At 42.9% G+C, this 13,292-nt stretch overlaps 2 protein-coding genes across 2 annotated transcripts; one reads left to right on the forward strand and one right to left on the reverse strand.

Annotated features, from left to right (window-relative positions):
- The first annotated feature begins 2,821 nt into the window (after positions 1-2,821).
- Positions 2,822-3,812, forward strand: LOC135543067 (coiled-coil domain-containing protein 122-like). Its single transcript, XM_064970163.1, has 3 exons — positions 2,822-3,130; positions 3,286-3,402; positions 3,666-3,812. Exons 1-3 carry the CDS (start codon positions 2,822-2,824, stop codon positions 3,810-3,812), a joined length of 573 nt encoding a protein of 190 aa, XP_064826235.1.
- A 378-nt stretch (positions 3,813-4,190) lies between these two features.
- Positions 4,191-8,278, reverse strand: LOC135543027 (ephrin-A2-like). The gene is made up of 3 exons (XM_064970129.1): positions 7,911-8,278; positions 6,919-6,984; positions 4,191-5,457 (listed from the first exon to the last, which is right to left on the reverse strand). The coding sequence occupies exons 1-3, from the start codon at positions 8,107-8,109 to the stop codon at positions 5,324-5,326; spliced, it is 399 nt and encodes a 132-aa protein (XP_064826201.1). The 5' UTR covers positions 8,110-8,278; the 3' UTR covers positions 4,191-5,323.
- Between the last annotated feature and the right edge of the window lie 5,014 nt (positions 8,279-13,292).

The following is a 13,292-nucleotide window of genomic DNA, read 5'->3' on the forward strand; positions in this document are numbered from 1 at the left end:
GCTCGGATATCAATAAAGGTTTCATCTGTAAAACTGCTGATGCAAGCACTCAAATTACTATTCTTCAAATCAGTGGAGGCTGCTGAGGGGAGGACAGCTCATAATGTCTGGAACGGAGTGAATGGAATGGCATCAAACACATGGAAACCTCAGTGTTCACCTCAAAACACAGGTAGCCCAAATAACAGCAGATGAGATGAATAACAGGGTATTAATGTAGTTGACCACCCACAGCCAACAACCCCTGTTTTAGAGCTATTCATGGTATTTAAAGATCTACATTGTATGAAATTAAAAATCAACATAGCTATGTTCTACTGTATCTCCATCCATCCCCTCTTCACTGTCTCTCTTCCTATTTTGAGGAAGGATGGAGTGGACAAAATAATAGCAACAGATACTTCTAGTTAATGTTTTGTTGTGTTGACACAATGCAGACTAGGGTAAAAACAGGAACACCTGTGACCTAGTCAAGACCGTCTCTTTGGCACACATGTTTTTGTGCTGATGAGACAGAGGGAATGAGAGACAATGTCAGGGAACCAGACAGGAACCAGACAGGAAATAGTTGTGGTTATATTGAGTCACAGATGGAGGGAGGGATTGGAAGGAGGGTGGGATTGGAGGAAGGGAGGGACAGTAGGAGGGAAGGGAAGGGAAGGAGGCAGGGAAAGGGAGCACCGCGTTGAGTCGTACATACAGTTTATCCTGTTGTGTTTATGAGAAACAGACTGAGATTGACTGAGGAGGGCTCTATTTAATCAAACACACATGAGAAATTCAAACCATAAAAAGTGCATAGGATGTAATGGCGCAATAGTCTATAAGATCATGATGTTCCCTGCAGCACATCCGTTTTGTTTTCATAACTGGTTACGGGGCACCGGGCACACACCTGTACCTATTATGTACACCGTAAAATTGTCTCAATAAAGCCACAAGACTCAGAAACCACAGCAGCTAATTACTCAGAACTTCAGCATCTGGAGGCAAACATGTTAACAATAATAGCCCAGTGTTTTCCCTATACCTAAGCATTCAACCACAAATGGGGAACTCCAACTGTCATCACGTTCAAACAATTTGCTATTTTTAGTGCGCAAACAAACCCAAACAACAAATAAAATACTTACATCCACCAGCACAAATAACTGTCAGGACCTGTGCTAGTAAATCAAATCTATCGGCTATTGTTTAGCTAACGGTGGGTCCCTCACCCGCCTTCACAGCCAAATCCTACTGGGTCATGGCTTTATGGGCTGCATGGGCCTGGGAAAGAAACCTTGTTTTGTTCATCTGGATGGTCGCAATACATTTCCAGTAGACTGCACAAAAACTGAAAGGACTTGATCCCATCACACACACACGCGCACACAGTTACAGGAAGTGTGCATGGAAGCGTAATGAGGATGTATCAGTACTGGCTTCCTTATATACTTCCTATATTCTGGTTTTAGTAAGAAAACAAAATGAGTGACTTGAGTACATATCCTGGAGGTCTGCTGTGTGCAATCAAATAGCCTACAGACACATTTTCTCCATAACTGCCTTCTTTTCATATCATAAATGAGATTTATAAAGGTATAGAGATAGAGAGAATGGTCCTTACTTTATTCGCTAACCCTAAAAGACCACTTGTGGACCTAACCAGTAGGTTATGGCGTAACACTGGGAAACATGTAAATACACATAACTGACATCTATACTGTCTCATACCACCAGAAACCATAGTGACAAGTCCCTGTCATTTATCACATACAAATTATGTTTTGAATCAAATCCGGACATCTGTCAATCCATTGTAAAATAAATTAATATGAAAATTAGGGCTACATTTCACTTAGTTTACTTCACTGACCAATGGATTTTAATAACAACTATTTATTTTCCCTACATTTTGAGTGGGAAGGGCACAAATTAACGTTTCTCCAATATCTGGAAAATGAAGATGAGCCACTCAATTCAATGGAACTCTTTGGGTGTGTCCGAACTTGTGGTTTCTTTAATGGTTTAATTCTTAACATAAGTATATTGTTTTACTCAGCAAAGGTGAAGTCAGTCAATATTGGGGGAATCACACCGGAAACCCCCCACCGGAAACGTCCGCCAGGCCAAGAGAGCGCACGTGCTGAGCTGAGCGCGAAAACCAACTCTGTTTCGCGCTCAACAACAAACGTGTCAACATGGCCAACTCTGCTGGAATGACGGTGGAAAATGGCAAGAAAACATATAGCAAATTCCTTATAAAATGTTGGACTATCTGTATTATCTTGGGATGCTTTGCTAAAAACAGCCCAAAGTATGCCTAAAGTTGTTGGGGTTGGGGCTACTAAAAAGCTAACTTTAGTAGGGCTACAACAAGCTAATTTAGGAAGCTAGCTAGCTTAACTAATAACAAACCACATTCTTTCTCCAGACATGACATGGTCCATTCCACGTATTGCTGTAGAGACACATGGAGGGCCTGACTTCTCTCTAACACAAGCTTTAGAAGACGTCTCTCAACAAGGATATGCCCAGATTGTGGCCCTCCGGGAGGAACAACAAGTGCTCAGCTCTCTCCAGTTGAATCTCTCCTTACCTGCTAACACACTGACCAGTAACATTTTAAAACTCCAGGAACACTGTAATTGTTGCTGCTTGCATTATATACATTTTCCATGCAACATTAATATCGGAACATTTGTTTTAACACTCAGTGTAAAGCAATGTTGTTTTCATCTGCTACCAGGCCATACTATCAGACATTGAGGAGAAAGGCAAAGAAGCTGAAGTGGAGTTAAAATCCAACGTGAGGCAGATTCTCATCCTGGAGGGTGAGATGGAACAACTGCAGCCACCGTTGCAAAACCTGGGCTTGCGTTCCATCACCGTCTACAACGAAAACACAGAGCTCCGACTGCTGATCGAGGAAGATGAGGACAACTCCAGCCGCATGCTGGCCGGTTACAACACCTACCGGAACAAGATGGAGGGCCACCGGACAGCCGTCTTGCAAGCGGAGAGCCAGACGAGGGCTCACAGGGAGCTAGTGGAGAAGAGGGCTCTGGTCAGAGTGCTCACAGAGAGGAGAGAGAAGCTGTGGGCCGACCTGGAGAACCCAGAGGGGAACGCTGTGAAGCAGGTACAGGTCAGAGCAGCTGAGGAACCAGTGTAGATGTTTACAGATTACAGTCATATGTGATACGTTAAAAAAACAGTTAATTTTGTCCTGTGATCCCTGTCTTCTCCACTGTTCGCATGTTGTTATCGTGAATCAGTAGTAAAACTGCAATCTCTTGACAGAAAGAGATGGATGACATGAGGTGGCAGATCTCAGCCTGGAGGAAGATGGTGACTGAGAGAAGAGAGCTCATCCTGAAGGAGTTTGAGAGTCACACACTGATCAAGAAGCATATTGAGGTACGGTAGTGAATCCCTATTGTCTGATGCTCACTTACCCCCTTTGTCCTCTAATCCAACAGAAAATAACTCACTCCAGACAGTTAATGTTATATAAAGACCCACCATGTACAGTATTCATAATAAGAATAACTATTTATCTGGTACCTTTCGAACATGCAGCTCAAAGTGTTGCACATACAAAAAGGAAAGAAATGCAGGACAATGTCAACAAAAATCAAAAAGTACAATATCTGTTTAAAACCCACGTGTGTTGTTCTCAGATCCAGAACAGACGGTACGATGCCATCGTGAAGCGTCTCCACTGCCAACTAATGAAGGCCCAGTCCTGCCACAGGCAGCTGTCTGATGATATCTACCACATGGAGAGAGAGATCCAGGACCTCAAGAGACACCTCGAAGTGCCATAAGTTAGCATTCTGGTTCATAAAACTGTACGTTTTGTAGTATGACCTAAGGCTAGGAGTTTTCCCAAGCCAAGACATACTTCAGGCCATAGTGTAGGTCTGTGCATGACAGTTTTGTTGCTGTTCATTTTACATTTTACATTTTTCTCTCTCATAGTTTTTTCAGTGAAAGTGACGAATTGGAAAGCCATTAATTAAACAAAAACATGTTTTTACAGAAAACTGGCTTTCCCTCCCCATTACAAATAACTTGGGTTTCCCCCTGAATTTAGATATAAATCTGTGACACTCACTGGCCAGCAGAGGGCAATGGTTTCAACCAAGAAATAGCAACTATTCCTGTGTTACTGTATAGAAGACAATAATCACTGACAGTCACTTTGTAGACAAAACAACCTTTATTGGTGTGTTTCTCTCCTGTCTCTCATCATCTTGACAAAAACAACAGATCAGAACAGGAGACAAACTCATGAGATGGAGACGTGAAGGAAACCTTTTATACATTAAACCATGGCAGGGATCGCCTTAGCGTAAATGCTGTACATGATAGAACCAACTACCGGCGGATTACACACACTAAGACACGCAACATCAGAGGAACAGAATATTGAGTCATCATCAACCGTTTTAGGGTTGGAGAATAAAGCAAGGACCAAACTTTCCTTTCTCTCTCTCTCTCTCTCTCTCTCTCTCTCTGTCTCTCTGTCGCTCACTCTCTCTCTCTCTCTCTCTGTCTCTGTCTGTCGCTCGCTCTCTCTCTCTCTCTCTCTCTCTCTCTCTCTCTCTCTCTCTCTCATGAATATTTGATGGTGCTTTTAAACGGAACAAAAATAAGATGAAACAGGGTAGAAACGTGTCAGTGTTCTTGTTTGTTTGTGTGTGTGTGAACACAGTGCCTTCTCATTATGTTCTCTTCCCGACATTAAAGTCTCTTAAAGAAGTCTCGGTCCCGAGACTCTCTTTCTTTCTCTCTCCTTTTCTTTGTTTATTTCTCTCTCACACTGCCTGTTTCCCTCTCCCCCTCCTTCTCCTCTTCCCTCTATGGGCTGGGGGTTGCAGTAGTAACTATGTCCATCAGAAGGCTTCTGAGTGTCAGATCAGAATCTGCACTTTGGAAGTCTAATTAACTGTCCATTTCAAATATAACCATGACATCAAGTGGAACCATCTTCAGTTAAATTATATGTGATCATGTAAACATAACAGAAACCATCAGTTCAGTCCAGATTCACAGTGGTCATGCATGTGTGTGTCCAGCTAACTACCACCACCCCCCATCCATGTCTCTTCAGACACCCCAGGGGGGTTAGGGTTAAGTTTAGACTAGGGGCTCTTCATCCATGAATTAACCCAGGAGCTGTAAATGCTTGTCCTGGGGACCCACAGTGGGTTTTAATCCAGGACTGAAAGAGAGTTTCTCCCTGAGCGTGTGGGAGTTTGAGGGACAGCAAGCCAGTCCTACAGGCAGTCTTCCAGCAAAGACTGGTCTAGGTCTTGCTCCAGTGGAGGGGGGGTCACAGCGATGAGAGGAAGCCCAGTAGCAGTGAGGCCAGGCTGGGTATTAGGGCTGGGGCTAGCAGGGACTCTGGGCTCCAGTCTGCAGCTCCATCAGTCAGAAAGGGCTCTGGAGAGTCAAACCCTGAACTGCCTGGAACAGGCAGAGAGAATGACAGCATGACTCAACAGAGAGCGAAAACACTGAAGTCTGAACAGACAGAGAGAAAGAAAATGACAGAACAGAGAGGGGCAGAGAGGACAGAAAACATCTGAAAGGAGAGATAAGGACAGAATAGAACAGAGAGAAAGAGAAGGCCAGAACAATCTGAAAGTGGAGAGAAAATGATAGAAGCATTTGAAAGTAGAGTGAAAGAAATCTAATCAACCAACTGATTGGAGAGAGAGAACAACAGAATGGAGAGAAAATGACTAAAATAGACAGAAAATAACAGGAATAATAAGAAGAAAGTGCTGGAGTTCCAGATTCAGCAAGAGAGAAAGAGAATGAGAGAAAGAGTGTAGAGGAGAAAGAGAGGGGAGACTAATGTCGCCAAGAGCTCAGCAGGGGGTTTAAGCAACCTAATTACAGTTTAATACAGTTACGCACACACACACACACACACACACACACACACACACACGCACGCACACACACACACACACACACACACACACACACACACACACACACACACACACACACACACACACACACACACACACACACACACACACACACACACACACACACACACACACACACACACACACACACAGTCACAGTGATAATTGTAGAGTCTTTAGACGAAGATGAGGTTTCTCTGTCAGTCAGAAAAAATTTGTAATTACAGAGGAGAGGAGTCATGTCTCTATTAGGAACTACATTTAAAGGAGAGGAGTTATGTCTCTATTAGGAACTACATTTAAAGGAGAGGACTCATGTCTCTATTAGGAACTACATTTAAAGGAGAGGAGTCATGTCTCTATTAGGAATTACATTTAAAGGAGAGGAGTCATGTCTCTATTCGGAACTACATTGAAAGGAGAGGAGTCATGTCTCTATTAGGAACTACATTTAAAGGAGAGGACTCATGTCTCTATTAGGAACTACATTTAAATGAGAGGAGTCATGTCTCTATTAGGAACTACATTTAAAGGAGAAGACTCATGTCTATTAGGAACTACATTTAAAGGAGAGGAGTCATGTCTCTATTAGGAACTACATTTAAAGGAGAGGACTCATGTCTCTATTAGGAACTACATTGAAAGGAGAGGAGTCATGTCTCTAGGAACAACATTTAAAGGAGAGGACTCATGTCTCTATTAGGAACTACATTTAAAGGAGAGGGGTCATGTCTCTATTAGGAACTACATTTAAAGGAGAGGAGTTCTGTCTCTATTAGGAACTAAATTTAAAGGAGATGAGTTATGTCTCTATTAGGAACTACATTTGAAGGAGAGGAGTTCTGTCTCTATTAGGAACTACATTTAAAGGAGATGGGTCATGTCTCTATTAGGAACTTGAAGGAGAGGATTTCTGTCTTTCTACTGTCCTGTCTTCTCTTTGTGTGTTTGTGTGTATGTGTGTGTGTGTAGTTAGAGCGTGACTTACCTGGGGGTCTGACATACACCTTCAGCCTCAGACACGGCCTCCCTACATGGTTGGGATGAGGAGATGCTGACAGAGAGAAAGAGGGAGGGAAAGAAAATGAGATGGAGATAGTTTGTAGTTTGCTATGTCGATTACGCCACTGTGAATGGGGTCCAGGTTAGACCTGGGTGATCCCACTACATCTGGTGTCCATGAGGTTGAAAGGGAGATACACACAAAGGGAGACACACACACACACACACACACACACACACACACACACACACACACACACACACACACACACACACACACACACACACACACACACAGTGAGAGGATAAGAAGAGCCAAGTCTGACCTCAGAGCAACATCATAAAAATCTGCTACTCAGAGGAAATAACCACGACCCTTCCTCTGCCCTCCCTCCCTCTACCTTTCTCTCGTTCCTCCTCTTCTCTCTCTCCTCATAGCAGTAGTAATACATATACTAGTAGTTGTACTGTAGCAGTAAGAGGAGTAAATCCTAACTTACATTGAAGTAAAAAATTGTACTTCGTCATGCATTCATGTCAAATTTGACTTAAATGGACGTTTCGACTCACCCCATAATATGTTGTTGTTGTACTGCAGTACTACGACATATTTCTCACATTTATAGTAGTAGTACTGTAGTAGTACAAGATATTACTCACATTTATAGTGGTAGTACTGTAGTAGTACAAGATTTTACTCACATTTATAGTAGTAGTACTGTAGTAGTATAATATATTACTCACATTTATAGTAGTAGTACTGTAGAAGTACAATATATTACTGTAGTAGTACAAGATATTACAAGATATTACTCACATGTATAGTGGTAGTACTGCAGTAGTATGACATATTTCTCCTATTTATAGTGGTAGTACTGTAGTAGTACAAGATATTACTCAAATATATAGTAGTAGTACTGTAGTAAAAGATATTGCTCACATATTAGTTATATTGTAGTGGTATGACATATTACGCACAGATATAGTAATATTCGTGTCCTGGCCTGAACTCGAAGCCCAGGGAGAAAGGCGTAAACAGCTGGAACTTTTCTGAGAAGCGCAGGGGACCGTCAGGACCGGTAGGACGGTTGCACTCCCAGCGTTTGAACCCCCTCATCCTGTGTTGACAGGAAGTGTACCCCTCATGGTTGACCATGAACAGGATATAGCGTTCCATTCGACCGTGAGCCGGAGGGCCGTTGGTGTAGAATGGACAGTAGATGTCGAGGTAGTCATTTATATTGACCGCAACCCTGTAGTCATGGTGGAACCTAGACCGCAACACAACAACATGGTTAAAACACAGCCACAACACAACCTTAACAAAACCACAGGGTTAGGATGGATTTACACTGCTTTCTCTGTCCATCAAGCCGTCCCTCTCTCTCTGTCTCTCTCTCTCTCTCTCTCTCTCTCTCTCTCTCTCTCTCTCTCTCTCTCTCTCTCTCTCTCTCTCTCTCTCTCTCTCTCCCTCTCTCTCTCTCTCCTTGCTTCTGTTTCTCCCTCTCTCCCATTCCTCATCTCTCTCTCCCACTCCTCATATCTCTCTCCAACTCCCTGTCCTCAACCATCTATATCCTCTCTCCCCTCATATCTCACCTCTCTCCCCCATCTGTTGTCTGTCTGTAAGCATTAATCAGAGTGCTCAACCACCGTGACCAAGCGGATACACACACACACACACATTACACAAACGCATGCGCACAACTCTTTCTATCTTCTTTCTATTTAATAATGAGGCCAGTGTGACATTGGGCAAAGCATTTCTAAGTGGTTTGAAACAAGATAAAAAAGGGTTTTCATGCTGTTCCAGATGTGTACCTAGAGGAATAAATGCAAAGTAGCCCATTACTCCACCTATACAACAACACAGGACTAGGACTATACATCCTGTAAGTAGCCCATTACTCCACCTATACAACAACACAGGACTAGGACTATACATCCTGTAAGTAGCCCATTACTCCACCTATACAACAACACAGGACTAGGACTATACATCCTGTAAGTAGCCCATTACTCCACCTATACAACAACACAGGACTAGGACTATACATCCTGTAAGTAGCCCATTACTCCACCTATACAACACAGGACTAGGACTATACATCCTGTAAGTAGCCCATTACTCCACCTATACCACAACACAGGACTAGGACTATACATCCTGTAAGTAGCCCATTACTCCACCTATACAACAACACAGGACTAGGACTATACATCCTGTAAGTAGCCCATTACTCCACCTATACAACAACACAGGACTAGGACTATACATCCTGTAAGTAGCCCATTACTCCACCTATACAACAACACAGGACTAGGACTATACATCCTGTAAGTAGCCCATTACTCCACCTATACAACAACACAGGACTAGGACTATACATCCTGTAAGTAGCCCATTACTCCACCTATACAACAACACAGGACTAGGACTATACATCCTGTAAGTAGCCCAATACTCCACCTATACAACAACACAGGACTAGGACTATACATCCTGTAAGTAGCCCATTACTCCACCTATACAACAACACAGGACTAGGACTATACATCCTGTAAGTAGCCCATTACTCCACCTATACAACAACACAGGACTAGGACTATACATCCTGTAAGTAGCCCATTACTCCACCTATACAACAACACAGGACTAGGACTATACATCCTGTAAGTAGCCCATTACTCCACCTATACAACAACACAGGACTAGGACTATACATCCTGTAAGTAGCCCATTACTCCACCTATACAACAACACAGGACTAGGACTATACATCCTGTAAGTAGCCCATTACTCCACCTATACAACAACACAGGACTAGGACATCCTATAGCCCATTACTCCACCTATCAGGACTAGGACTATACATCCTGTAAGTAGCCCCCACCTATACAACAACACAGGACTAGGACCATCCTATACAACAACACAGGACTAGGACTATACATCCTGTAAGTAGCCCATTACTCCACCTATACAACAACACAGGACTAGGACTATACATCCTGTAAGTAGCCCATTACTCCACCTATACAACAACACAGGACTAGGACTATACATCCTATAGCCCATTACTCCACCTATACAACAACACAGGACTAGGACTATACATCCTGTAAGTAGCCCATTACTCCACCTATACAACAACACAGGACTAGGACTATACATCCTGTAAGTAGCCCATTACTCCACCTATACAACAACACAGGACTAGGACTATACATCCTGTAAGTAGCCCATTACTCCACCTATACAACAACACAGGACTAGGACTATACATCCTGTAAGTAGCCCATTACTCCACCTATACAACAACACAGGACTAGGACTATACATCCTGTAAGTAGCCCATTACTCCACCTATACAACAACACAGGACTAGGACTATACATCCTGTAAGTAGCCCATTACTCCACCTATACAACAACACAGGACTAGGACTATACATCCTGTAAGTAGCCCATTACTCCACCTATACAACAGGACTAGGACTATACATCCTGTAAGAGCCCTAGGACCTACAACAACACAGGATACATCCTGTAAGTAGCCCATTACTCCACCTATACAACAACACAGGACTAGGACTATACATCCTGTATAAGTAGCCCATTACATTCCACCTATACAACAACACAGGACTAGGACTATACATCCTGTAAGTAGCCCATTACTCCACCTATACAACAACACAGGACTAGGACTATACATCCTGTAAGTAGCCCATTACTCCACCTATACAACAACACAGGACTAGGACTATACATCCTGTAAGTAGCCCATTACTCCACCTATACAACAACACAGGACTAGGACTATACATCCTGTAAGTAGCCCATTACTCCACCTATACAACAACACAGGACTAGGACTATACATCCTAGTAGCCCATTACTCCACCTATACAACACAGGACTAGGACTATACATCCTGTAAGTAGCCCATTACTCCACCTATACAACAACACAGGACTAGGACTATACATCCTGTAAGTAGCCCATTACTCCACCTATACAACAACACAGGACTAGGACTATACATCCTGTAGCCCATTACTCCATTACAACAACACAGGACTAGGACTATACATCCTATACATTACTCCACCTATACAACAACACAGGACTAGGACTATACATCCTGTAAGTAGCCCATTACTCCACCTATACAACAACACAGGACTAGGACTATACATCCTGTAAGTAGCCCATTACTCCACCTATACAACAACACAGGACTAGGACTATACATCCTGTAAGTAGCCCATTACTCCACCTATACAACAACACAGGACTAGGACTATACATCCTGTAAGTAGCCCATTACTCCACCTATACAACAACACAGGACTAGGACTATACATCCTGTAAGTAGCCCATTACTCCACCTATACAACAACACAGGACTAGGACTATACATCCTGTAAGTAGCCCATTACTCCACCTATACAACAACACAGGACTAGGACTATACATCCTGTAAGTAGCCCAGCCCATTACAACCACCTATACAACAACACAGGACTAGGACTATACATCCTGTAAGTAGCCCATTACTCCACCTATACAACAACACAGGACTAGGACTATACATCCTGTAAGTAGCCCATTACTCCACCTATACAACAACACAGGACTAGGACTATACATCCTGTAAGTAGCCCATTACTCCACCTATACAACAACACAGGACTAGGACTATACATCCTGTAAGTAGCCCATTACTCCACCTATACAACAACACAGGACTAGGACTATACATCCTGTAAGTAGCCCATTACTCCACCTATACAACAACACAGGACTAGGACTATACATCCTGTAAGTAGCCCATTACTCCACCTATACAACAACACAGGACTAGGACTATACATCCTGTAAGTAGCCCATTACTCCACCTATACAACAACACAGGACTAGGACTATACATCCTGTAAGTAGCCCATTACTCCACCTATACAACAACACAGGACTAGGACTATACATCCTGTAAGTAGCCCATTACTCCACCTATACAACAACACAGGACTAGGACTATACATCCTGTAAGTAGCCCATTACTCCACCTATACAACAACACAGGACTAGGACTATACATCCTGTAAGTAGCCCATTACTCCACCTATACAACACAGGACTAGGACTATACATCCTGTAAGTAGCCCATTACTCCACCTATACAACAACACAGGACTAGGACTATACATCCTGTAAGTAGCCCATTACTCCACCTATACAACAACACAGGACTAGGACTATACATCCTGTAAGTAGCCCATTTACAACACAGGACTAGGACTATACATCCTGTAAGTAGCCCATTACTCCACCTATACAACAACACAGGACTAGGACTATACATCCTGTAAGTAGCCCATTACTCCACCTATACAACAACACAGGACTAGGACTATACATCCTGTAAGTAGCCCATTACTCCACCTATACAACAACACAGGACTAGGACTATACATCCTGTAAGTAGCCCATTACTCCACCTATACAACAACACAGGACTAGGACTATACATCCTGTAAGTAGCCCATTACTCCACCTATACAACAACACAGGACTAGGACTATACATCCTATAGCCCATTACTCCACCTATACAACAACACAGGACTAGGACTATACATCCTTAGTAGCCCATTACTCCACCTATACAACAACACAGGACTAGGACTATACATCCCACCATTACTCCACCTATACAACACAGGACTAGGACTATACATCCTGTAAGTAGCCCATTACTCCACCTATACAACAACACAGGACTAGGACTATACATCCTGTAAGTAGCCCATTACTCCACCTATACAACAACACAGGACTAGGACTATACATCCTGTAAGTAGCCCATTACTCCACCTATACAACAACACAGGACTAGGACTATACATCCTGTAAGTAGCCCATTACTCCACCTATACAACAACACAGGACTAGGACTATACATCCTGTAAGTAGCCCATTACTCCACCTATACAACAACACAGGACTAGGACTATACATCCTGTAAGTAGCCCATTACTCCACCTATACAACAACACAGGACTAGGACTATACATCCTGTAAGTAGCCCATTACTCCACCTATACAACAACACAGGACTAGGACTATACATCCTGTAAGTAGCCCATTACTCCACCTATACAACAACACAGGACTAGGACTATACATCCTGTAAGTAGCCCATTACTCCACCTATACAATAACACAACAACACAGGACTAGGACTATACATCCTGTAAGTAGCCCATTACTCCACCTATACAACAACACAGGACTAGGACTATACATCCTGTAAGTAGCCCATTACTCCACCTATACAACAACACAGGACTAGGAC

Source organism: Oncorhynchus masou, chromosome 7 (genome assembly GCF_036934945.1).
Source record: "Oncorhynchus masou masou isolate Uvic2021 chromosome 7, UVic_Omas_1.1, whole genome shotgun sequence".
Taxonomy (NCBI): Eukaryota; Metazoa; Chordata; class Actinopteri; order Salmoniformes; family Salmonidae; genus Oncorhynchus; species Oncorhynchus masou.

Bases quoted from the DNA above. Each gene is read 5' to 3' on its own strand.
- LOC135543067 (XM_064970163.1), top strand. From the start codon at position 2,822: ATGGAACAACTGCAGCCACCGTTGCAAAACCTGGGCTTGCGTTCCATC. The intron at 3,131-3,285 runs GTCAGAGCAGCT...ATCTCTTGACAG, and splicing joins ACGCTGTGAAGCAGGTACAG to AAAGAGATGGATGACATGAG. The intron at 3,403-3,665 runs GTACGGTAGTGA...TGTTGTTCTCAG, and splicing joins TGATCAAGAAGCATATTGAG to ATCCAGAACAGACGGTACGA.
- LOC135543027 (XM_064970129.1), bottom strand. From the start codon at position 8,109: ATGGAACGCTATATCCTGTTCATGGTCAACCATGAGGGGTACACTTCC. The intron at 6,985-7,910 runs GTGCGTAATATG...TCTCTCTGTCAG, and splicing joins ACACGAATATTACTATATCT to CATCTCCTCATCCCAACCAT. The intron at 5,458-6,918 runs GTAAGTCACGCT...TGCCTGTTCCAG, and splicing joins GGTGTATGTCAGACCCCCAG to GCAGTTCAGGGTTTGACTCT.